The sequence below is a fragment of the Hyperolius riggenbachi genome, chromosome 3 (assembly GCF_040937935.1).
Source record: "Hyperolius riggenbachi isolate aHypRig1 chromosome 3, aHypRig1.pri, whole genome shotgun sequence".
Classification (NCBI taxonomy): domain Eukaryota; kingdom Metazoa; phylum Chordata; class Amphibia; order Anura; family Hyperoliidae; genus Hyperolius; species Hyperolius riggenbachi.
This window is the reverse complement of record NC_090648.1, coordinates 312,728,264-312,753,547: the sequence shown is the minus strand read 5'-3', so window position 1 is coordinate 312,753,547 and position 25,284 is coordinate 312,728,264. Positions and strand designations below refer to the sequence as shown.

At 42.7% G+C, this 25,284-nt stretch overlaps 1 protein-coding gene across 1 annotated transcript in view; it reads left to right on the top strand.

The window, feature by feature from the left end:
• The first annotated feature begins 1,791 nt into the window (after positions 1-1,791).
• RAB3IP (RAB3A interacting protein) overlaps positions 1,792-25,284 on the top strand; it is a 49,650-nt gene continuing 26,157 nt past the window's right edge. Inside the window, exons 1-2 of the mRNA XM_068276686.1 lie at positions 1,792-1,975; positions 22,915-23,175. Coding sequence (XP_068132787.1) covers positions 22,937-23,175 — 239 coding nt within the window. The 5' untranslated portion in view covers positions 1,792-1,975; positions 22,915-22,936. The remainder of the gene's footprint in view (positions 1,976-22,914; positions 23,176-25,284) is intronic.

The window sequence follows — 25,284 nt, the reverse complement described above, 5'->3', positions numbered from 1 at the left end:
TGGCCTAAAGGTGCCTATACACAGTACAATAAAATAATTCAATTTTCCCATTTATTCGACCGAAAGGATCCAATAGAGCAGGGGTCCCCAACCACCGGGCCGCGGCCCACTGCCGGTCCGTGGGCAGTTGCCAGCTGGGCCGCGGCGGGTCTGGCCTCTCGCCCCTCCTCCCCCCGCGGCCGCTGCTCCTGTCATCTTATGAGCTGGCGGCCGCTTCCTGTCACTGATCCGCGTAGCTGCTGTCCTCCGTATAGCATCTCCTATTACAGCAGCGCTTCCTGTGCGGCTGCTGTAAGGAGGGAAGGAGGCGGGGCAGCGGCTTCCTGTAGCGGCGTTCGACGTTACCATGGGAACCGCTGCCCGCCTCCTTCCCTCCTTACAGCAGCCGTGCGATGCGCTGCTGTAAATAGAAGATGCTGTACGGAGGAGAGCGGCTACGGGAATCTGTGACAGGAAGCGGCCGCCAGCTCATAAGGTAACAGGAGCGGCGGCCGCGGGGGGGGGGGGGAGGGTGGCCTACACTGGGGCACATGGGGCACTATACTGGGGCACATGGGGAGCTACACTGGGGCACATGGGGCACTACACTGGGGCACATGGGGCACTATTCTAGCTATACTGGGGCACTATTCTAGCTATACTGGGGCACATGGGGCACTATTTTAGCTATACTGGGGCACATGGGGCACTATTCTAGCTATACTGGGGCACATGGGGCACTATTCTAGCTATACTGGGGCACATGGGGCACTATTCTAGCTATACTGAGGCACATGGGGCACTATTCTAGCTATACTGGGGCACTATTCTAGCTATACTGGGGCACTATTCTAGCTATACTGGGGCACTATTCTAGCTATACTGGGGCACATGGGGCACTATTTTAGCTATACTGGGGTACATGGGGCACTATTTCAGCTATACTGGGGCACTATTCTAGCTATACTGGGGCACATGGGGCACTATTCTAGCTATACTGGGGCACATGGGGCACTATTCTAGCTATACTGGGGCACATGGGGCACTATTCTAGCTATACTGGGGCACATGGGGCACTATTCTAGCTATACTGGGCACTATACTAGCTATCCTGGGGCACTATACTAGCTATCCTGGGGTACATGGGGCGCTATACTGGGGCACTATTCTAGCTATACTGGGGCACTATACTAGCTATACTGGGGCACTATACTAGCTATACTGGGGCACACTGGACACTATATTAGCTATACTGGGTCTCTATACTAGCTCCCTATACTGGGGCAACTGTGCTTGCTGTGCCGCCGCGAATATCCCGAACACCCAACCCCCCGGCCCCAGAGAAAATTTTGGACGGTTACCGGTCCCCGGTCCGAAAAAGGTTGGGGACCCCTGCAATAGAGAGAAGAAAAAAACGATCATTATTTTTTTCCGATATAAATCGGATCAGATGTGTTGAAAAAATAATACAGGAAAGTGTAAAAACTGAAATTTCTATTTGATCATTTGTTTGCTAGTTTTGGAAAAATTTATCATAAGTGTATGGTATATTGGTTTGATTTTTATAACATTTACATATAAGCATACATTAGGTACACAAATTTATCTGCATGTATTGTATATACGCATATACATGTAAATATTGTGCACGTGCTGTATTTATGTAATAGCAGTATATATATTTATTTTTTTATATTTAGTTGCTAATTCCGCTGCGTGAATAATGTGCGTGCGCATTCACGAACAAGAAGCCGTAGCGGGTTGCTATAGAGAAGCTGGTCGCAGCCGAGTATGTTCTATGCGCATGTGCGATCTCACAACGTGACGCACGATAAGGGCAGAGGGGAGGTGAATGTAGGAAGACACCACTTCGCCCATTATAGAGATGGCCGCGCTCGCAGCGGCTGGAAGCACCAAAACAACCTTTATGTTGCTGATGACATTGCGATAAGAAACGTCAGCAGACGTGTGGCCCCAGGGAAAGATAACGAGAAAGGTAAAAAATAAAATATTCAATTATTTCATAGCTTTATTCCGCATACCATACAGCTCCTCCTCCACGGTCACCTGAATTGTAGTGTCAGTCAGGCTGCTGCATGATGGGTGATGTGACGGTCCTGACACCTGTCTCCACGCTTCACCAAGTGTGCAGGTTTGTGGCATTAGTTCCTAGAACACTGGGGTTAATTGTTGATCAAACATGTTAGTTAGATTTTCTATGTTTCTGGGTGTTGATTCACAAAACATGCAGTATCCAGAATACTTGCCATGTTTGAGAATCTCTACTTTAAAGTGCAAGTTTTTTTTTTCAGTTCTGGATAGAGAAGCGTTATAATATTCTTTTTGCTGAGTTACCAGTGACAATACAGGAAGTAGCTGAATTTCTGCAATGACAATACAAACAAGTGAGAACGCATTTTCATAGTATCTATGAGGTGACTTGGAGAATGTCCACTTTGGCTTCACAGCCCTCCACCCAGTCTTCTTCAAATCAGAATTCCAACCTTCTTCAGAATCAAACTCACGAATCCTACTTTCCCATAATGACCCATCACAATGCTTTGTTCTGTAGAGGGGCTGTGTGATTGGAGAACTGTTCCCTTTGAGGTTTCCTGCTGGGTCCCCTAAACTAGACCAGCACTGTTAGTTGTGGAAACCATTTTAGATGAGGCACCTGGATGCTATTCCTCACTTCCACAGTTCTGGTATGGGAAAAGAACTGTGCAGACAAAAGCAGTGCATCAGTAAGTGATGGCCAATGAGATGCTTATAACTTTGGCTTATATGCAGGTTGAATGAAAACTGTATGCAGCTTTGAATTCAGGCAATCAACTGCACTTGCTTATATGCACACATGCCATCATTCTCATCATCTCATTGATGATCTTTTCCCTGGGATCCTTCTATTGGAGTTATGGTTCCACCCCCCTGCAGAGAACCATGTAGTTTATGGAATCTGTGCTTGTTTCAAGGTAGTAGGATCACTCTCCATCACACTGCATGGGTGTGATCTGGCCTGGAACTAGCACCTCTTCCAGCAGTGAGGCAGATTGAGCCTCTGATTTAACTGTTAACCGCTAAATCAAATATGCCCATTTCAGATCATGGAGTATTGGTTGGAACTAGTTATAACCAATTATTTATCAGTATGTGTTGAGCAACCTCTACACGTTAGCATGTTGTAGCCACGGAAGTGCTAGATTGTCTTCTGAAAGTCAGGGATTCCATGTCATTGCACTCCTTCTTTGACTCACTAACTAACCATAAAACCTAAGGTAAGTACCACTCACAGCATGATGATTTTAATATCCACCAGCAGTATAACTAAAGCACATGTGTCACAAAGGATGGCTAGCCCATCTCTATTTACTATGTGTCAGCTATCTCTTTCTCTGTGAAATAGTATTTCTGTGTTATTATGTACAGTGCTTTGACTTGGTTGTTTGTTCCACACTCTACCGTAGATTCATCAAGAGCATAGCGAGGAAAATAAGAACAAAACCCGTTACAAAAGTGCCACTTTTGCACCCTTACATTGCAGACATATTTTCCCTTGATTCATATTTGCAGCATAAAACGCATGGAACCATTCTATTATACACACAAGGCCATTATTTAATAAACTTTGCGCTTGAGTTTTTTTCACAGCATGTGAGCTCCCAACTCATCTAGAAAGTCCATTTTCAGCACCTAGCAGATGAGAAAGTACTAACCTACGTTTGAAAAGTTGTGATTCTGTATGAAATGTACAGTATTGAATGATTTACAAATCCGTTAAAACCTATATTTGAAGTTAGTACAAAGTGTGCCTTGCAATTTTAAAACTGATACCTTTTTATATGGTTTATGAAAAATATGTTTGGCCACTAATGATACACTCTTTTTCATCCAATCTTACCATTTCTATGTAATATAAGGGACTGCCAATAGGATCTTTCCAATATATTCACTCATTTTGCCCTTCTACTGTATAGATTTGGTAAGATTGGATAAAAAAGATTGGAACGTTAGTGGCCACCCTAAGAGTTCAATCCCTTAAAGTTTAAAAAAAGGGGGGGTGGAGGGGAGCATGACGAACTTCAAACGTATGGCTGGGGAAAAAAACCCTTTGTGGTATTTCTCACAACTTACAGTACTGGTAACATGACTGATTATTGAAAGAGGTTCTCGTAGAGGCTGTCCCTCAGAAGTTAAAGTGGGAATACTGCACTGATGGCTAGTGTAGCATTTTAAGAATAACATTCCTCAATCAAAAAAAAAAAATCTTAAACTTCATCCTCTACATTTCTTAATGATAATATGAAAATGTGCAAAATCCAGAGAAACCTCTATATAAGGGATAAGACTGAAAGCCAGAATTGAGTGACTATGACCTTTCAAAACATTTGGTACTTCATGAAATGTAAAATATTCTACTCTGAACTACTGAAATCATGCCTAGCAATAATGGGATATTTTCATAAAAGTTTTTGCATGGTTTCAGCTCTTATGCTGTATTTTTTTTCAGGTAAGTATATAGCGTACAGGATTTGCAGATGACACATACCGGTATATACACCGTATATTTGTACCATAGGTAAGAAAAATAACCAAACTTTATAGAGCTGATCATTGTTTTTATTTAGGGGATGGAGGTACATATGTTGTCACTGGACATAGTGAAAAGTTTTCCGTGGTATGTTTGTGTTTTATCATATTTAGAGTTGCTTTCATTATTCTCTGTGCAAAATACATGTAATAGTGCTTTATAACTAGACTGAACTGCAATACTTGGCTTTACATGTGGCCATTCATAATATCGGGTGGAATGGTGACGTAGGGGATAATAGTCTGTCGTGCATTCCCTTATTGGCAACTTGGTGACTTTTCACATTGTATACCTTGAAGTCTTTCCACTACATGTCCATTTTTATTGGCTTTGTGTCCCTAATGTATGATGAAGATAGCAGTCATAATAAAGGTGACTTTTACTTACCTAGGGCTTTGAAGTCATCAAGGACCCCTTTTTGTTTTTCTGCCGTCACCCCTAGTTAAGTCTGGGTCGTGTACTATGGCACATGCGCTGTCATGGCTGTGCGCTAGGGCTGTGAAGTCAGTACAAAAATCATCCAACTCGCACTCCTCAGTTTGTGAAAGCTCTAAATCCAGGTACCCAAAACCGCACTTGCAGCCAGGAGCATCCTGCGCCTGCGAAGTCTGTCAATTTCCAAGCTGTGGCGCTACATTTGGGTTCAGCTTTTTGGGAGCTCCTGAAATGTAAAAGATATTGACATATTTGCCTAACGCCTTACCCTTTCAGTATACATGTTAATAACTTACTGACAGGAACATTAACTCGATCACTTTTTCCCAGTGTTATGCTGGTAATTTGTATGACAACACTGTTGGTTACTACACATGACTACGAAGCCATATAGAGTGACCAAAATATTTATTGCAGTCAAAGCCAGCTCTTCACTGGTAGTGTAGGAGTTAACCTCTTAGCATGGTTCTAGCGTGTTTGTGAAGTCATTGTAAAGGGGCCCATACGCTGGTCAATTTCAGCAATCGATCGATTCTAAGAATTGATCGAAAATTGATTTCTTTCAAATCGGCCAATCTATTTTGTAATCGATTTACATGGATTTGATCTATCTGACAGGATGGAAAATCTCGGTTGATTTGCTGGTAGCAGATCCATGGCCCATAGCGTTGCATTGGATCAAATGCTGGGAACACAGGATACGATTTTTGCAGTCGATTCTCTGCGTAATCGATTTACCATTCGATTCTCTTATCTTCTGCCCGTTTTTCTTTTTTTTTTCATTCACTTCTATGAGGAATCGAGCGATAAAACGATTGAGCGGAATATCAGACATGACGGAATTTATCAATTGAACACATCTATCGTGCGGGAAAACGAAACGCCTGTTCCCAGCATAATGGTGCAATAATGCATTTAGATCAATTTTCAATAGGCTCAACGCTCTAAATACATACAGGGTGCACTTCTGCATGTTTTCCTTCTGTCCTGAGCATGAGTTCAGGTCCACTTTAAAGGTTACGTTGTTGTATATCTTTTAGAACAGAGAAGATATTCTAAGTTCAGGTCCATTTTAACAATAAGAACAACATAGTTCTTAGCTCTTTATGCATTAAAAGCTCAGTTCTAAGTATCTAACTGAACACAGTTATCCCTCCAACACAGTGACCAGCTTTCAGGTCTGGCAAAAAGTGATTGTGATTGCTACTTCCCCTTGGGTAAGAATATTATGTTTGCTGATCAAATGCTGCTAGAGGGGGGTGGAGGCATGGAGCAGACATGCCAATGTTATTCTTACTTTGGAAAAGTTATGAGCCTATATTGGCTTTCAAAATCCAGTATGTTCCTTCTACTATTGATATTGCAGAACAGTTCTGATGATTATATTTCCTTACATGAAATGGGGAGATTGTTCCCAGACCTCAGCTGCATGATAATGACAGCTTGTATAGCTACTTCTGTATGGCAGTTGTAGATTGTATCTGCCTGCTTTCCTCTGTATTGCTGCTGTCATTGTTGTACTGGAGGGCATTAAACATGTATGAGAAGACTCATCTTTTTTTCAAAGCTATGTAATCCTACCCCATGCAAGACAGATTTTTTTCCTTTGGAGAATACTAGTATTAACTGCAATTAGCTGCGACCTGAGGAAAGCTTTTTTTTTTTTTTTTTTTTTTTTTTAAATATACAATTCCTCACTTTGCTTAACCCTCCTGGCGGTTTAAAAAATCCGCCAGGGGGCAGCAAAGTAGTGTTTTTTTTTTTTTAATTTTTTTTTATTTTATTTTTTCATGTAGCGAGACGAAGTCTCGCTACATGATAGCCGCTGCTCAGCGGCATCCCCCAGCCCCTCTGATCGCCGCCGGCGATCGGAGATCAGGAGATCCCGTTCAAAGAACGGGATCTCCTGGAGGGCTTCCCCGTCGCCATGGCGTCATCGACGTCATGACGTTAAAGGGGACTCCGATCCACCCCACGGCGCTGCCTGGCACTGATTGGCCAGGCAGCGCAGGGGGTCTGGGGGGCGGCTGCGGCGCGACGGATAGCGGCGGATCGGTGGGTAGCGGCGGCGATCGGATGCTACACGCAGCTAGCAAAGTGCTAGCTGCGTGTAGCAAAAAAAAATTATACAAATCGGCCCAGCGGGGCCTGAGCGGTGCCTCCCAGCGGCATAGCCCGTGCTCAGCACGGGCTTACCGCCAGGGAGGTTAAAGGATAATATTTTCAAAGCAAACTTCCTGGGGTCTCATGATCTTATTTTCAATTTAAGGGATTTAATTTTAAAGTAAACTGAAATGAGGGATATGGAGGCCATATTTGTTTTCCTTTAGGCTTCTTTCACACTTGGACGTTGCGTTTTAGGGGACGTTATGGTCGCATAACGTGCCCCTAACGCAACGCATGGTGGTGTTGAAGTTAGACGTCAGATTGATCCGCGTTGCGGCTCTTGGTGCGCTGTTTTCGTTCTATCTATACTGATAGAACAGCCGCACCAGGATAGTGATGGGAAGTCCGGATCTTTTCATGGATTCAGATGATTTGAATCGGATCATTGAAAAGATCCGGATCTTTGAACCGGATCATTTTACTAGGGAAGCAGACTGGGGGTAAAATTACTAGCCACCACTTTCCCTGCACTGTACATTCTGTATGTTCTTGTTTCTTCCAGACAGACATTCACTGTGAACCGAATCGTTCATTGTGATAATCTGGATCAAATGAACTATTCATTTATGATCCGGACAACACTACGAGTCCAGGTTACGTCACCACAGTGCAGTGAATATTAATTAGCCATGTGGCTAGTCACCGAGCATGTGCAAGCAGTCTAACACAGCTAAAGCCCAGTATAACGCACAGCATGCTGCACTTTCATTCAACGTGTAGCGTTACAATGTAACGCAACGTGTGCTCTGTGAACAGCACATTGATTTTTCATTACTGTAAGTTGGGCTGCGCTACAGGCTGCTGTAACGTGGGACTTTAACGTCCCACTGTGAAAGCAGCCTTAAAGGACATCCGAGGTGTAAATAAACTGATGAGATAAACAATAGTATCTTTCCTCCTCCTAAAAATGACCTTTTTTTTTTAGATATCCCACACTTTTGTAAATCTAGTTTTTTAAGTTTTTACTGTATCATTGTCTCTGCTCAATTATACCTTCATTTAAGTATGCCACGGCTCAAATCTATCAACTATAGGCCCCTGCTCACAAAAGCCATTTACTGACAGGAAAGTGTCTTATGGCTGTTATTACTTATCAGTGAGAGTTATGTTCTAGTCTGACCCAGTCCCAAACCAGAGAGAAACTGTTACTTGCATACCTGATTTTTAACCTTTTCAGGCATAGATATAAAAAAAGGATCACAGCATAGTCATTTGTGTGCTTGGCACTGTACATACACATGTCTATCTCATCATGTCACCTCGTTTGTCTTTTAAACAATACCAGTTATCAGGCAGCCCCTCTGATCTCTTATGTACACACTATGAGATTTTCTGGCCGATTTACTAACCGATCGATTATTTCCAACATGTCCGATTTGCTTTCCAATCGATTTCCAAGCATTTTCTGATTGATTTTCTATTAAAGTTAATGGAAATCGATCGGAAAATGCTCGGAAATCGATTGGAAAGCAAATCGGACATGTTGGAAATAATCGATCTGACAGTAAATCGGCCAGAAAATCTCATAGTGTGTACCCTGCATTAGGTTTAAGTAGTGTCTGAATCACACACCTGAAACAAACATGTGGCTAATCCAGTCAGAAACACCTGATCTGCATGCTTGTTCAGGGTCTATGGCTAGACCAGGCATGGGCAAACTTGGCCCTCCAGCTGTTAAGGAACTACAAATCCCACAATGCATTTGCCTTTATGAGTCATGACTGCGGCTGTCAGACTCCTGCAATTCGTTGTGGGACTTGTAGTTCCTCAACAGCTGGAGGGCCAAGTTTGCCCATGCCTGGGCTAGAAGTATTAGAGGCAGAGGATCATCATGATCAGCAGCTAGGAAATTGGCATTGTTTAAAAAGGAGATAAATGTCAGCCTTCATAGCCCTCTCAGTTCAGGTGTCCTTTAATTATTTTAAATGTGCACAGCTTCCATATCAGGGTGATGTAAAATGATTCTTTCAGCTCCCAATAAAAATTGATGACATTTTCAGCACTCTACTGCTGTTGTGATTGTATGTTCAGCCAGAAAAGAGCTGTGTTTTTATTTAATTCTCAGGAGATTTGCTACTGCGCCTGACTGCAGTTTGATTGCTTCATTTGCATACATAAAAGGACTATACATATTGGACTGGCCTGACAGACCACCTCAAGCCAAGAACTATCTAGCTTGTGCACAAGACTTTAGATATGTACTATAGCACTATACCACAGTGGCATGAATGGTGTTGGTGACTGCAAACATTCAGGTGCCCACTATAAAGATAAAGACATTCCAGTGCGAAGTAACTGTTTCAATACGTGCAAGCAAGTCTTCTGGTCATGTGATTACTACCCTTTTTTTTTTTCTTTTTTTTTTTAATAGGAAACTTTCTCCATTGGTTCATTGTGAAATTTTACTAGATGAGGAATGGAAGCATTGATAGTTAGAGGGGAATCCAAGTATCCTATTACAGTATTAGGTTATGTTCACAGTGGGAGTTGCGTTACCTTTAAAAACCGGAACGGAAAAGTCGCACTGCACGGGATTAGACCGTTGCGTCGCATACTGTGAAACATACAATCAATGAAAAGTATGCTCAACTGTAACTGCATGAGTTATGCGGTAAGGCACGGCATGCAGTACGTTGGGATGCCGCACTCCATTAGATTGCACCCGACGCACTGAATGTCAAAAAGGTTTTACATTGCAGTGTGACGTTCTGCATTACTATGAAGGGAACCCTAGATGAATGTGGAAAAAAAGTGGATTCAGTCTTTTTCCACCTCCATTAATGGGAAAGAAGCATATTGCTTTTGAAATGAATGTTTGTGTATTTTTCTTATTTACTTGGTTATTCAGCTGGATGCCTTACATTCCAAGACTATTTGGCTTTAATAAACCGTTCCACCAGGGAGAAATCAAATAAAGCAGAAATCTGATGATCATGTATTTACTTTAGCTAGTGTAATATTGGTTGGTCCGTCAGAAGTCAAGGGGTGCAGACAGATTGCAAAAAAAAAGCTGTTGTTTTAATTCAAACAACCTATTCAGTTCAAAAAAGGTGAAGAAACATCCAAATACAGGCTCGTACTGAGCCGCCAAGTGCCGATGGTCCCATCGGTGCGCCTCCTGGGGGCCCCAATGCTGAAAAGGAGGGGGCTAAGCGCAGGAAGGGGGGAAATTCTGCACAGAGTGGCGGGGAGGGGGGAAGCCTCCCCCCTCCCTCACCTAGGGGACCCCCCTTCTGCGCTCTCCCTCCAAGATTGCAGCAGCAGCGGGGAATAGCTTACCGACGAGAGTCAAATCCATAGCTCTGCGTGCCGCTGGCTGGTCTGGGCTTCTGCACTGATTGTCCAATCACGCTCTCACAGTACTTCCTGTGAGAGCGTGATTGGACTGTGCAGTGCAAGAGGCCAGACCAGCCAGCGGCACGCAGATCTATGGATCTGACTCTCGGATGGTAAGCGATTCCTGCACTCGCTGCCGCTGCTGGCTGCTATTTTGGACAGGGAGGAGCGCAGAAGGGGGGGGCCCTAGTCCCCCTCCCCACCACTCTGTACTCGCTGCCCCCCCTTCCAGCATGGGGGGCTGAGACCTGCGGCTGCCTATTTAACTGGGGGGGGGGGGGCCCTAGGTGAGGAGGGGGGAGGCTTCCCCGCCGATCTGTGCCCGATGCCCCCCCCCTTCCAAGCTGGGGGGTACTTGCATTTTGTGGGGGTATCTGCCGCCAACCTGATTGCATTTTGTGGGGGTATCTGCCGCCAACCTGATTGCATTTTGTGGGGGTGTCTGCTGCCAACCTGATTGCATTTTGTGGGAGTATCTGCCGCCATTTGACTACTTGATGAATTATCATGAGGCATGTAACTACTTGAATATTTTATCTAAAATGTATCTGGTCGGACCTAATCTCTGTGAATAACACCGCTATTTATTTATTTTTTTTTAAGTCTGCCCATGACGACTCATGACCACGCCGATGTTCCAGTGCGTGGTGACACCCATTTATTTTTGTGGACATATTTCTATTGGAGACTGTCCTCAGAAGTGCTCACAATCTATTCCCTACCATAAAGGCATGCAAAATTTGTAGAGTACATGTGTATGTGAGCCCAAAATGGGGGGGAGGGGAGGAGGTAAGGGGGGGGGGGGCCCAGGCTGAAACTTCCTTGGTGAGCCCTTAGTGTCCCAGTCCGACTCTGTCCAAATATGTGTATATATGGCTAGTTCATTTAGTTTAGGCATCAAAGTCTAGTATAACGGGAATTTTCTGACAATATATCGTTTTAAATGTCCACATCCCTGTTTAGAGATGATTTTTCAGCATTGTCATCTGAACTAGTTTTCTGTTCTGTTCAGAATGTGTACCTTACTATCCTGAAGTGATGGCTGTGTAGGAATACAGCAAAATACTCCCCTGTTGAATTGACCCTTATATGTCCCTAGAGCCAGTTTACCAGTGATAGTCCAACTGCCAGCCACTGTGATGAACTGCAGACCATTACCAGCCCAGTAATGCCAGGTCAAGCAAGTAGTAGCCTTGTAATCCCAGCCAGGGAAGCCAAGTATGCAGTCTGATCATCTAGGCTACATTCACAGTGGGGCAGTGCATTGTGTTGGACGATACAATTTCATTGTATCATGTGATGCAATTGGATTGTAATGGTGTGTTCACATTTGTGCGTGTGGGCGGTGTAATCAATCAGCATAATGCAGTAAATACAGTGCGGTACTGAAAGACACGCTCTAATGGGGGTTATGAAGCATACTTTGTATGTACTGTGTGCTTCAATGTATGTGCTGTACTGCACAAATAACACACAATGCAACTTTTACCCTTCGTTTGGATCCTGCTGAATTAGTTTGTCCCTCCCCTGCAAAGTTTGCAAATACCGTCTATCGCATATGAGAGCATTTACTGAAATTTTTTTACTTTGTATTTTCTTCCCCTCTAGTGTTCTGGTAGAGGCTGTTTTTGAAAGGAAGCGGAAAGTATGGGGACTTTGTGGCTAAGCAACTAGTTGGTCTACTGTGAGTGTGTAAGGGCGTTGGATAACTGATGACACATATTGGCTGTAGATTTACCCATAGTAATTTGTTTCCATAGTCCTGAATGATTATGTACTGCAGTGTATTGGAAATCGTATAAAAAGTTGCCAATTATAAAGAGATCTATAAATCTCTTTCCTGCCATAGCTATTTCAGTTGTCAGAGCCTTCACCACTTTACTAAGATACTCTACTGAAAACATAATTGTGAAAGTTGCTTTTTATTCGGGCACATATCAGTGAGGTCAGGCACTGATGGTGGGACCTGGCTCACAGTTAGTTTCCATTCATCACAAATATGTTTGGTGGAACTTAAGCCGGAATTCTGTGCAGACTGGGCCAGGTTGTCCAGTTTGTTTGAATATTCATTTTTTTTTTTTTTTTCCCAAGGGCAGGATGGCACTTCCTCAAAGTTGTGCACAAGAATTTGTTTTGGTAGTACTTTTTTAAATTTTTAGCTGTACCTACAGCTATTGTGATCAGGGCTGTGGAGTCGAAGCAATTTTGGGTACTCTGAGTCGGTTTCATTAACTGAGGAGTCAGATGATTTTTGTACTGACTCCACAGCCCCGATTGTGATAGTCCTGTTCAAGTGGGACTACCTGATCCTTGGGAGCTCACCTCTTTTATGGTTGTACTAGTGCCTAAGCCTGTTTAAAAAACGGGCTCTATGTCTGTCACGCCGCTACAGCGCGCACCCGCCCCCCACGCACACTCCCGCCTCCTGACCCGTTCTGCGTCCTGTCCCAACGGCTGTGCCAGTGCAGGACATGCGCAGTAGTGCAAAAACACTGACACAGGGACACAGGATGCAGGGACACCTGTATTTTATTAGCTAGGATAGCCTTGGCAGGGGGCAAGATGAATGCTGCCATCTTCTGTGGATGGAGGCTTAAAGTATGCCAACCAGCCTACCTTCCCCTCAATGTTATGTTTAACCTGAATGTTTATGTACATCGTTAAACATACATATTTTACAGATTTCATGTTTATTTATGTAAAGACTGGAGACCTCATGAAAGGTAAGCATAGGTCAGTGTGTTGCTCTTCATGTTCTATGAAGGCTAGGGCTGCACTGTTGCTGAACTTAGCAGAGGACCTACTGTATGATGATCTGGATGACACTCTTCCTTGATGGTTCCAGAGAGGCCTAAGTTTTCACAACTTATACTGGTTTATAGTGGCATTTTTCCAGGTTCTGACTTTAAAGTGCCTTTTAGTATTGTTGTTTTTGCTGGACAGTGTCCGTGCCTACAGGATTGTGTGCCGCTAGTCCTTTCTAGGCTTGTAGTGACCTTCAAGCTTTCTGAGTTCTACAGATTACATAAAGTGCTTTTTATTTACTTTTATCCATCATGCTTTTGACTGTATGAAATGTATTTTAGTGTACTTTACTAGTACTTTCAAAAGGTTTGCAGTAAGACTAACAATCTCCTGACCTCCTGATTTCTAGTTTCATTAAAGAGGACAGGAATGTTCGAGCAAGGGTCCGATCACACTGTGTACATTGCGTTGCAATACTATTGCAAAGTGCCAAAAAGTTACATCGTCTTATGCAACCGTACAATGAAGCATACAGTACACTGAAAGTATGCTTCACTGCCACTGTAAACTCTCACATTGTCTGGTATGTGCATTGCTTCGGGCCTGCTGCACTGCATCCTATGTGAACATACCATAGAAATATTGCTTCAGCTTGACAGGCAATGATAGTGTGAAAGGGTGTACATGTAATAAAGGCACCTGGAAAAGGGGCGTAGGGAATTGCTGCTATAAATTTACAGATATTCTGTCTTTCGATAATAAAATATCGGTAATGTTTACCAATATTTTACTACCGTATGACATAGCCTATTCCTACTCTCACACAGAACCCTCCCTCTACCAATGCCCAACTCTAATACCCCCCTGGTGGTGCCTAAACCATAAAACCTCCTCCCTGCTGCTAAGCCGCAATAAATGGAATTTGGGGCACCCGGAAATTGCAGTTAGCCCCCGCAATTTTCAGGTGCCCCAAATTCCATCTATTGCTGCATTTTATCTGGTGCCTCCATGCGCCCAAAGTTCCTGCTATTGCAGCTGATCGCCGCTTTTATCATTGCAACCCATGGTGGCACCCTTTTTTTCCCCCTTTGATCTGTGCGCGCTTTTGTTCCTGATTTGGTGAATGGACCCTAATGGCTCTCTCACACGGACAGCAAAATTGTACAATTTCTGTGCCGTCTAGAAACAAACCTGTGCAAGGTGCACCTTGCTGTTGTTCTACAAGGTGGGCCATTTATATGGATACACCTTAATAAAATGGGAATGGTTGGTGATATTAACTTCCTGTTTGTGGCACATTAGTAAATGTGAGGGGGGGGGGACTTTTCAAGATGGGTGGTGACCATGGCGGCCATTTTGAAACCAGCCATTTTGAATCCAACTTTTGTTTTTCAATAGGAAGAGGGTCATGTGACACATCACTTATTGGGAATTTCCCAAGAAAATCAATGGTTTTAACGTAACTTTATTCTTTCACGAGTTATTTACAAGTTTCTGACCGCTTATAAAATGTGTTCAATGTGCTGCCCATTGTGTTGCATCCCACTCTTCGCACACTGATAGCAACACCGCAGGAGAAATGCTAGCACAGGCTTCCAGTATCCGTAGTTTCAGCAGGTGCTGCACATCTCGTATTTTCACAGCATAGACAATTGCCTTCAGATGACCCCAAAGATAAAAGTCTGGCACCCATAATGTGGTGGTGCACCATCTTGCTGGAATACCTCAGGGAACGTTCCAGCTTCAGTGCATAAAGAGAGAAACGCATCATCATGTAGCAATTTCGCATATCCAGTGGCCTTGAGGTTTCCATTGATGAAGAATGGCCCCACTATCTTTGTACCCCATATACCACACCATACAATCAATTGTTTTGTTCTAACAGTCTTGGAGGGATCTATCCAATGTGGGTTAGTGTCAGACCAATAGCGGTGGTTTTGTTTTTTAACTTCACCATTCACATAAAAGTTTGCCTCATCACTGAAAAAAATCTTCTGCGTAAACTGAGGGTCCTGTTCCGCCGATCTGGGTCATCCTCATTGAGATGCTGCAGTAGCTGGAGCTTGTAAGGGTGCCATTTGTGAGTAGCTAATATCCGCCGAAGGGATGTTTGACTAATGCCACTCTCCAGTGACATGCGGCGAATGTTATGCTGTTGGCTCTTGCTGAATGAAGCTAGGACAGCCACTGATGTTTCTTCATTAGTGACAGATTTAATGCGTCTACATTTTGGCAAATCCAACACTGAATCAGTTTCACAAAACTTATCAAGCAGTTTGCTAACTGTAGCATGAGAGATGGGAGGTCTCGTAGGGTGTCTTGCATTGAAATCTGTTGCAATGACCCGGTTCCTACGTTCACCAGACATCAACACAATTTCTATCCGCTCCTCACATGTTAACCTCGGCGACATGCCAATGGCTGTAAACAAAAAAACTTGTAAATAAAGCATGAAAAAATAAAGTTATGTTAAAACCAAGCACACCAAGAACACTATTGTTTTTCTTGTAAAATTCCCATTACGTTTGATGTCACATGACCCTCTTCCTATTGAAAAAAACAAAAGTTGGATTCAAAATGGCTGACTTCAAAATGGCCACCATGGTCACCACCCATCTTGAAAAGTTTCCCCCCTCACATATACTAATGTGCCAAAAACAGGAAGTTAATATCACCAATCATTCCCATTTTATTAAGAAGTATCCATAAAATGGCCCACCCTGTATAATGAAACTGAATGGGAGCCATTGACATGCAGTGTAGTTGCTGTCTGTTGAAAAAGCTGCTGCATGGCAGACGCCTGCTGCACACTCAGATGTACAGTTCATGCTTAGGATGACTGCCAGTGCAAGACACTTGCAGCCAAGCTCTCCTCAGGTGAACAGGAGCTGCTGAAAAGGCAGTTAGTTGACTCACAGAATATTTGAATTTTAAGGGAACAGTAAACTAAAGATCCCATTGGGGCTCACTCCGGCAGCTAATCATTAGCAGTGTGTACATCGCTTGTTAGATTTTTAAATGACGTGTCCACTAAGTCTGTGGTACTTCACCTGTGCTCTGTTTCCACCATGTCACATCATGCATCGTTTAACAATTAAATTTGTTTACAATCTTCAGCTGCAGTCTTCATCTCACATCGCTTGACATCTTCTGATCGTAGAACGGTCTTACATTGGTCATTTCAAACAACTCTAGTGTGTATAAGGCTTTCAGCAAACTTTAATAAAAGTGCCTTGCCCTTTCTGTTCTGAGGTGGACAATTTCACTGCACCTACTTGATGTTATTCTAAACCTTGGTACACACATCCAGCTTTGATTGACCAATTTTATGGCGCCCATGTAGTGTGAGAGCTTACCTACACAATGTTCATAGTATTCAAAATCTGTTGGCCTTCATACTACCTGGACGTGGTAAAATTGGCCAGTCAAAATTGAAAGTATGTACCGGGCTTTAGTCTGATAATACCTATTAGCCCACGTTACTTGCATCTGTAGAGCCCTGAAATGATCTCAGAAAGATTGTTTTGACACCTTGTTCTTTTATTTTGATCTCTGAAGCCTTCTAGGAAAAATAGAGGGATTTATATTCATGTGGGGGAGAGAGGGCATTGGAATCCTGTAACATTGTTCACAAACTGATGGCATTGTGGCCTTTTCTGCAATGAAATTGGACATTTTCGTAACTGTAAATCATTATTAGGCTTGTGTGTCTGTAAAGTTCCATTTAAGAAGCAAGTTCTATTCCTGGTAGAGAGTTCTCACTTTAGACCCGTCCTGTAATATTCCTGGGAAAGCCGCTTACCTGGTAACTTGCTTTATTTTTGGCCTGGATCATGTTGGTGTATTTGGCTTGCACACTGTTTTCCAGATATTACGGTAGTTGCTCAGAAGGGTGCAGCAGTGGAGGAACAGTTTTAAGGTTGGCAGAAAAGAGCTCAGCTGTTTTCTATTTTGAGGTTTCAGAAACCATTAAGCTTGATTTATTAAGATTTTCCCTGGCTGGAGAATGCTAGTCTGTGTTTCTCAACATTATTCCAGAACGTGCCCCTTTATGAAATTTAGTGTGTACCTGCTATTGTGGATCACATTCATCTCAGGTACCCCTTAATGTGCGCATATGTGTTTGATACAATAATACTTATACATATTCAGTGGGCTGGGCACAATGCTGCTGTCACGCCCACAACCATGTTTGCTGTACAATAGTGCAATTAGCTGCAATGCACATATGGACACAACCACCTTTTTGTTCAGTTGGTGTTCCAGTATGACGGGCACTGGGTTTGTGGTCGCAATTGTATAACTGCTAATTCACTAAGCTTTCAGCCACCCTCACCATGATCCAGAATGACCCAGCTGAGGGTAGCTTTTTACAGATCCAGTGTTTTGGGATTTAGTCACAAATGCACATTGCACAGAAAACATTGCAGAAATGGAATGCTTATAGTTCTATGTTTTCTTGCAGCCTGAAGCAAGCGTGCTTAACCTTAAAATGCTGATTGAATATTGTACCTTCAGGCCACTTTTGTAAGTGGGCCATACACAAATGTATTTTTGACCAGAGAAATCCGATCAATTTTTCCACTTAATTGAATCATTTGAAAAATCAAACCAGTATACCATACTTATATATTTTTTCTTTTAAAGAAAATCAAATAAAAAAAAAAACATTGCTTTCCTATTTAACTATCTGATCTTTCCAACAGACCCGATCAGATATTTATTGAACAACTCAGAAAAATCTTTTTTTAGTTTGTTCGAGGGGAAAAAAAGATAAAAGTCAATAGTCTGAAAGTCATCTTACTATAAAAGTCATTTTTTTTTGGAGTAGGAGGATGCAGTTGTCCATCAGCTTATTTTCACTCTGTCTTAGAACTAATTGTTCAGAAAAGTGTTATACTGTAGAGTCCTAGTTATCCAGAACTGGACTAACCAGAAGTTTCAACCAACCAGCGCAAATCGACGGAGTGTTCACAGTGCACAAAAAAAAAAAAAAAACAGCCTAAGAAGTTGGCCTTCACGGCCAACTTCTTAGGCTGTTTTTTTTTTTTTTTTTTTTTTTTTGGCTCTGCTGTGCTTAAGAAGACTGGGTTGCATGGTTTCCCCCAAGGTTAAAGGGACTCTGAGCACCTCTCATGGGACTCCGACCAGTACTGCAAAGTACTTAAAGATGCATACAGTTACATAGTTATTTTGGTTGAAAAAAGACATACGTCCATGGAGTTCAACCAACCTGTAGCTTGTGCTCTCCTCTTTCATTTGAATGCCTGAATCGCCATTCTACAACAAATAGTTTCTGTTTGATTTCAATTTAACAATCACGGCTGCCATCTTGGCTATGTTATAACTTCCGGGTCACCCCTGTCTTCTCTGTTAGAGAAGTGCATCACTGAATGAAGCAGGAAGAGGAAGTGACATGCATGGCAAGAGGCTCCTCCAGAGGGGTCATAGCACGACTTTGTTGGAAGTCGTCTGGCTTAAAGGCATACCCATGAGAGGTGCTCGGTGTCCCTTTTAATATACTTTAATTTACTGTATTTTAACATTTAATACAGAGTTCATGGTATGTATATAGAGTGGGGTATAGTACGGTATTAGGCCTATTTTTAACATTGAGTCTCAAGCAACAAGAAGGCGCACTTATCCTGCATCAGCTGATCCCTGTCGGTGCTGGATAACTGAGACTCTACTATATCATGATGCAGTACATTGGTTGCAGGCAACCTATGTCTTGGGATGTCATTTCTTCTGCTATTCCTTGATTCAGATCATCTGTTGGCAACAGAAAAGCCTCACACCTGTTGTACAATTTATCATGAAGATGGAATTACAGATGCTCTGAGGCCTGTCTGTTGATAGGTGGACAAATTATGTGCCTCTCTTGAAATAAAGTGAAATGAGGTGAAGATACATATTTAATGAGGCTGTATAAAGCGATTCACTCTGACAAATCCCCTCTGATCCCCAGTAGAGCTGTTGCTTGCTATTATGGGTGATGTAATGCTCTGCTCTGAGAGTACACATAATGACTAGGAAGCTTACCTTGCAAGCCTTTTGTTGCTGTTTCATTTGTGGGAGTAGCATGACTGGGTAGAGATAACATTGTACCAAAGTGTTATACAGTTTATTAAAAAAATAAAAAAAATAATAATAATCGTATGGTGATAAGTAATGCATATGCATTACAAAATTATTTTCCCTTTAAATAGTTGCAGTGCTTTTTCTCAACATGACTTCTTAGTACAAACAATTGCCTGTTTTCATCTGATAATCTTATTACGACAGAAACCATACGGCAACTGTAAACGAAACCATTCCGGTCACTAGCCTGTGACTACAAATATATCAATAAAAATAGAAAGGTGTCTATACGGGCTAAGATGCAACAGTACTAACATCTCTAGTTCTTCAGATTAAACTGTTGTTGAAGTATTTACTAATAGCATGATATCAGTCTACCTACCATATTTAAAAATCTGACAGCCCTGCCAGTATCACAACTAAGAATGGTATTGCCTGCTACACCACAAATCCTAATGTAACACCCTGAATATTTTTATAGTTCTGATTATTTTATATTAATTTAAAATATATATATTTTTTTATTTACTTAATGTTGGTTGTTGTTAAATTATTTATATATCCCCGTCATTTCCAGTAAAAAGTAAGGGGGAGAAAAATTGGTCCTTTTTATAGAAACTGTATAATATAAATGTGACAGTTATTAACCAGTGTCACAGAATAAAGAGAAATGGCAGGCAAGCGAAACGTGCCTTTGTAAATTTACATGCCAAAGGGATAGCCAGGAAATAAGAAGCATTGAATATGCTCAATGTCCTGAGGCTTAAAGTGGATCCAAGATGAACTTTTACTCATTGCATTATTGTGTTCCTTTCCTATTATTTATAGGGCATTCCTCAAGCCAAATACTTTTTTGTTTTTGTTTTAATACTCTAATTCCCTATACACTAAACAAGCCACACCCACAGGTTTTCAGAGAGCCAAGGCACTTTTAGACAGTAGCAAGGGCTCATGGGAGCTCAGTCTGGGCTGGTGGAGGGGGAGGTATTACTAGCCAGAGATTTCAGAGGAGGAGGGGATTAGGTTTTTTTTTTGCTCAAGATACAGATAAGCCTGCCTCTGTGTAATGTTTACAAACATGGCTGCTGTCATTGTATCACAGGAAGAAATAATAATTTTCCGTTAAAGCTGTTTGCAGCTAGATTTGCTGTGTAAACTATCTAATAGTAAGGGAAGGTCCTCAACAATATCTCTTCTTTATGCTCAATGTTTATTTAGGACATATCCTCATATCAGTAAAAATGCACAAACTTTAGATAAGGGCCCTTTTACACTTAATCAGTTGCTCTCAGACGGAAAGAAAACTGATTTTCAAAGTAATGCCCATGTTTACCTATGGCGCCTTTCACACTTAACGCGTTTTAACCTCCCTAGCGTTCTGGACGAGCTGAGCTCGTTCAGAGACGCTAGAGGGCACCGCTCAGGCCCCGCTGGGACGATTTGTATAATTTTTTTTTTAAACATGCAGCAAGCACTTTGCTTGCTGCATGTCCTACCCGATTGCCGCCACTCGACGCGAAAGAGGGCCTCCTCCCCATCCCCCCCCCCCCGCAGACCCCGTGCGCAGCCTGGCCAATCGCCGCCAGGCTGCGCTTTGGGGTGGATCGGGAGTCCCTGCGACGTCAATGACGTCACTCCGTTCATCGCCATGGCAACGGGGGAAGCCCTAAAGGAAATCCCGTTCAGAACAGGATTTCCTTATGGGCGTGATCACCGGCGGCGATCGGAAGGGTGGGAGGGAGTCTGCAGCAAGGGGCGAATCATGTAGCTAGCGCTAGGCTAGCTACATGATATAAAAAAAAATCGGGCGGGAAAAAAAAAAAACCCTCCCATGGCCGCGGGAATCAGAACGATGATTAAGTGTAAAAGGGCCCTAAGATATATAGACAAGTTACTTGTTATAGTTTGTTTTTCATCTCGGATCCGCTTTAAAGGTGAGTATCATGACTTTTTCAGGTTTACCCCGAGCCCTGTGATTACTGCTTGAAAATTTTGACTTTAGGCTAAAGTAAAACTTTCAGTCAGGAAGAGGCAGGCGTGCTGCAATGTTCTCTTCCATCACACTCTCATTACCTCCCCTTCCCCACCCGTTGTGGAGGGTGGAAGGAGAGAACAAGCCTGTCAATTCTGTCTTAGCTAAAAGTCAACATTTTTTAAGCAATGATTACCTGCATATACTGTAAGTCCATAATTTAAAAAAATCGCATTGATGTGCATTCTCCAATCCTTTTTACATGCATTTTAAAATCTCACAGCAGTTTTTTTTTTTTTTTTTATCTCCACCTTATGCTTGCGAATTCGCATACAATGCTTTCCTATGGAGCTGCAAAGGTATGCAGTTTCGCATGCATTTTTGTAAAATTAGATCTGATGTATTTTTTTCTCTTGTTGAAAAAACAGATCATTAAAACCACAAACGTATTGAAAAACTCAAGTGCCGAGAAACACAAATGCTCATTTCTTTAAAAAAAAAAAAAAAAAAAAAAAAAAAAAAGCATGCTTTTCTGCTTCCAGCTATTCATTACTTTCACTGTTTTTCTCTATGGAATACTGCAATGTCATTCCACCTATGTGTGTGTTCCTTGATGGCTCTGGAGAGGCACCTTGGGTCACAAAGAGATTGTGTAAAAACACACTTGAGCCCAGTATACACACTAGGTGGAACTTGGCTGAAGGGGGTCATCCCAAGCAATAATCTAGCATGTGTACAAGTGTACCCTGAGCTTGTTGTAAAGATCTGGCTCACTGGATCTTTAAACTGCAATGGGTGAGAGCATTGCTTTCCTGTTTACTTCTCCCACCGGAAGCCTCTACACATCATGTACCACGCTGTAATAGTCTGGTTCTGACTACCATGAGCAACAGTAATTGACAGTTTGTATTTAGCTCTACATGAAATGTGACTTAAGGTGGCCACTACAGTGTTCTCCCCAGAATTATTTTCCAGCCGGGTGGCATAAAATAGTAGCCGGGTGGCATGAAAAAGCAGCCGGGTGGGTAGAGATGAAAATGCAGGGCAACTCTGCTTACAGCATAGGAGGTGGTGAGGAGGTGAGCCAATGACAGCCGGGTGGTCACCAAATCTAGCCGGGTGGAGCACCCGGCTAAAAGAGCCTGGGGAGAACACTGCACTAATAATAGTTTGCCTAAGGATCAATTACAAACGATTCTTCTTATGAATGATCGTTTGGGACCACTAATGGACAAAAATTTCCTAACCACTCCGATTAGATTAATGAAATCGATCACAATTTCTGTTTGATCCCATCAATCTCATCGGATTGGTTAGGAGATTAGTGGTCCCAAATGGTCATTTACATCGTTCATAAGAATTGTTTGTAATCGATCTTTAGGCAAATTGTATCATTAGTTGCATTAGACTTGCATAAGTCAGTGGCACTGCTCTAACCTGCTATATTCAAAAGCAGGCATCCATAATCTCTGGGTTACAGTCTTTCAGTAAGTTGATCCAGCCACTGATGCTGGACTTGTATGTATCATACATGAAAATGGCAGTGGTTGAAAGTCTTGTTTTAATGTTAGTAGTTTGAAGCTGGTCTTTATTGCATTTCTCTTCCTTTCAGGTGTACAGATAATGTGTTTACTATGGCTAGTGACCCCTTGGAAGGTTTTCATGAAGTGAACCTTGCTTCACCAACCACTCCGGATGTTGGCGCTGATGTAAAGCCTCAGGAATCGTCTACCTCGTCTAACGTGATTTTCCGACATTTAAATGTCAGTTCATCCCCTCTTCAGCCGAACACACTGAATGCATCTGACCTGCCTACACAGCCAGTGTATTCTTCTCCAAGACATGTTAACTGTCGAGATGTTAAAGGGAGAAGGTAACTGACTAAACCAGCCGTATCCTAAGCGCAAATACTGTAGTTGCACTTTTTGTTGACCCTGAGTGCATTTTAGCTGACAAAGACCTGGGAGGGCACCATAGCTAGTCTTTAACTGTGTGTACAGAGTTGATGCTACCCACTTCCCCCCCATTACTGAGAGTTTTTAAAGCTTTGCCGCATGCTATCCTTCTCACTCCTCCCTAGTGTCTCTAACAAATAGTTAAATAAAAGAACAGTGAGAAATGGTTATTGAAGGCAGAGTGAAGCGGGTACACATGACTTTTATAAACGCGCTGCGGCGGCTGATGGAAGGACTAAATCCTCTATTACTATTGGCTGCAAAGCGGGTCACAAAGACTTAATTTCTTTTAACACAGAGAGGAAATGGATGAGATCAAGTGATCAATCCTATGCTGGGGTAGGAACTCCCACTGTGCTGCAATATGAAACTACTAAAACCACCCACTAGGTGTTTAAATGTATCTTTTGCAAAAGATACAGAGGTGCACTACAAAAAGCTGTGTTCATTGCTAATCAGTGCAAATGCACTATCGTTAACATAAGCATAGAAAGATGAACGAGTGCTTTAAATCATGTGTATAGATAATGGTCTAATGTAGAAAAAATAGCTAAAAGCACAGAGAGGTGTAAGTTGGCTTATGTCTCATGCAGATACAAGCACTAATCTTGGATTACTAGCCTGCATCGTCTTCTGTGCCAAGTTGGTTGCACTCTCTCCAAGTCAAGTGCTATATTTTGGCATGTAATGTGAGAGGTATATAGTGACACATTTGTCTTAGCTCCAATTCTGGTTTATAGATAGTGGTTTATAGATAGTGTGTCAGGTAGGAGTTACTTATTATGCACTTTAGTTATATTTGTTATATGCACCATTTTTGATCGAGTAGAAGAAGCAGAAAAAAACTCATTGAAATTCACTGTCTTACTTGTGCATCCCCCCGCCTACTGGATGTGATTTGCATACAATCCTTTCCTATGAAGCTGCACAGGCATGCGGTTTCACATGGATTCTTTTGTAAAATTAGATCTGATAAAGTATTCTCTTGCTGAAAAGGCAGTTTATTAAAACCACAAACGCATACAAAAACGCAAAACAGAGAAACGGACTTAGAGACATAAGGTTTGCGGTTTAAAGCGATTATTATTATTTTTTTTTTATTATTTATTAACCACCCTGGCGTTCTGATTAAATCGCCAGGGTGGCTGCGGGAGGGTTTTTTTTAAATAAAAAAAAAACTATTTCATGCAGCCAACTGAAAGTTGGCTGCATGAAAGCCCACTAGAGGGCGCTCCGGAGGCGATCTTCCGATCGCCTCCGGCGCCCAGAATAAACAAGGAAGGCCGCAATGAGCGGCCTTCCTTGTTTTGCTTATATCGTCGCCATAGCGACGAGCGGAGTGACGTCATCGACGTCAGCCGACGTCCTGACGTCAGCCGCCTCCGATCCAGCCCTTAGCGCTGGCCGGAACTTTTTGTTCCGGCTACGCTGGGCTCAGGCGGCTGGGGGGACCCTCTTTCGCCGCTGCTCGCGGCGAATCGCCGCAGAGCGGCGGCGATCAGGCAACACACGCGGCTGGCAAAGTGCCGGCTGCGTGTGCTGCTTTTTATTTCATTCAAATCGGCCCAGCAGGGCCTGAGCGGCAGCCGCTGGCGGTGTTGGACGAGCTGAGCTCGTCCAGACCGCTCAGCTGGTTAATGAGAGCGTGTAATCAACATGGCACAGAAGATGATGCAGGCTAGTATGAAGCAGTGAATCTGAAGACCCATTGACAGCAGTTAAGTATGTAAGGTTTTGCAGTATATATTTGGAGAGGCAGGAAAAGTAAACGTAAACAACTGTATGATTGTACTCCCTCCTGGGCACTGTTGGTGCAGAAGAGCACCATTATGTTAGCATCAGGCATTGTAAGCTTAAGATGCCACTGTGCTCCTCTTCAGTACCAAATGCATGCCTCCTTGGCGCTTTTGGGTGGGAAACCGTTTTCCTGAGCATGGCATATTCTTTCGTCTCCGTTATGTTCAGCAGTATTTCTGGAAAATTATGTCAGCACTGGTGGACTGTGTGACATTTTTCTGGAAAATACA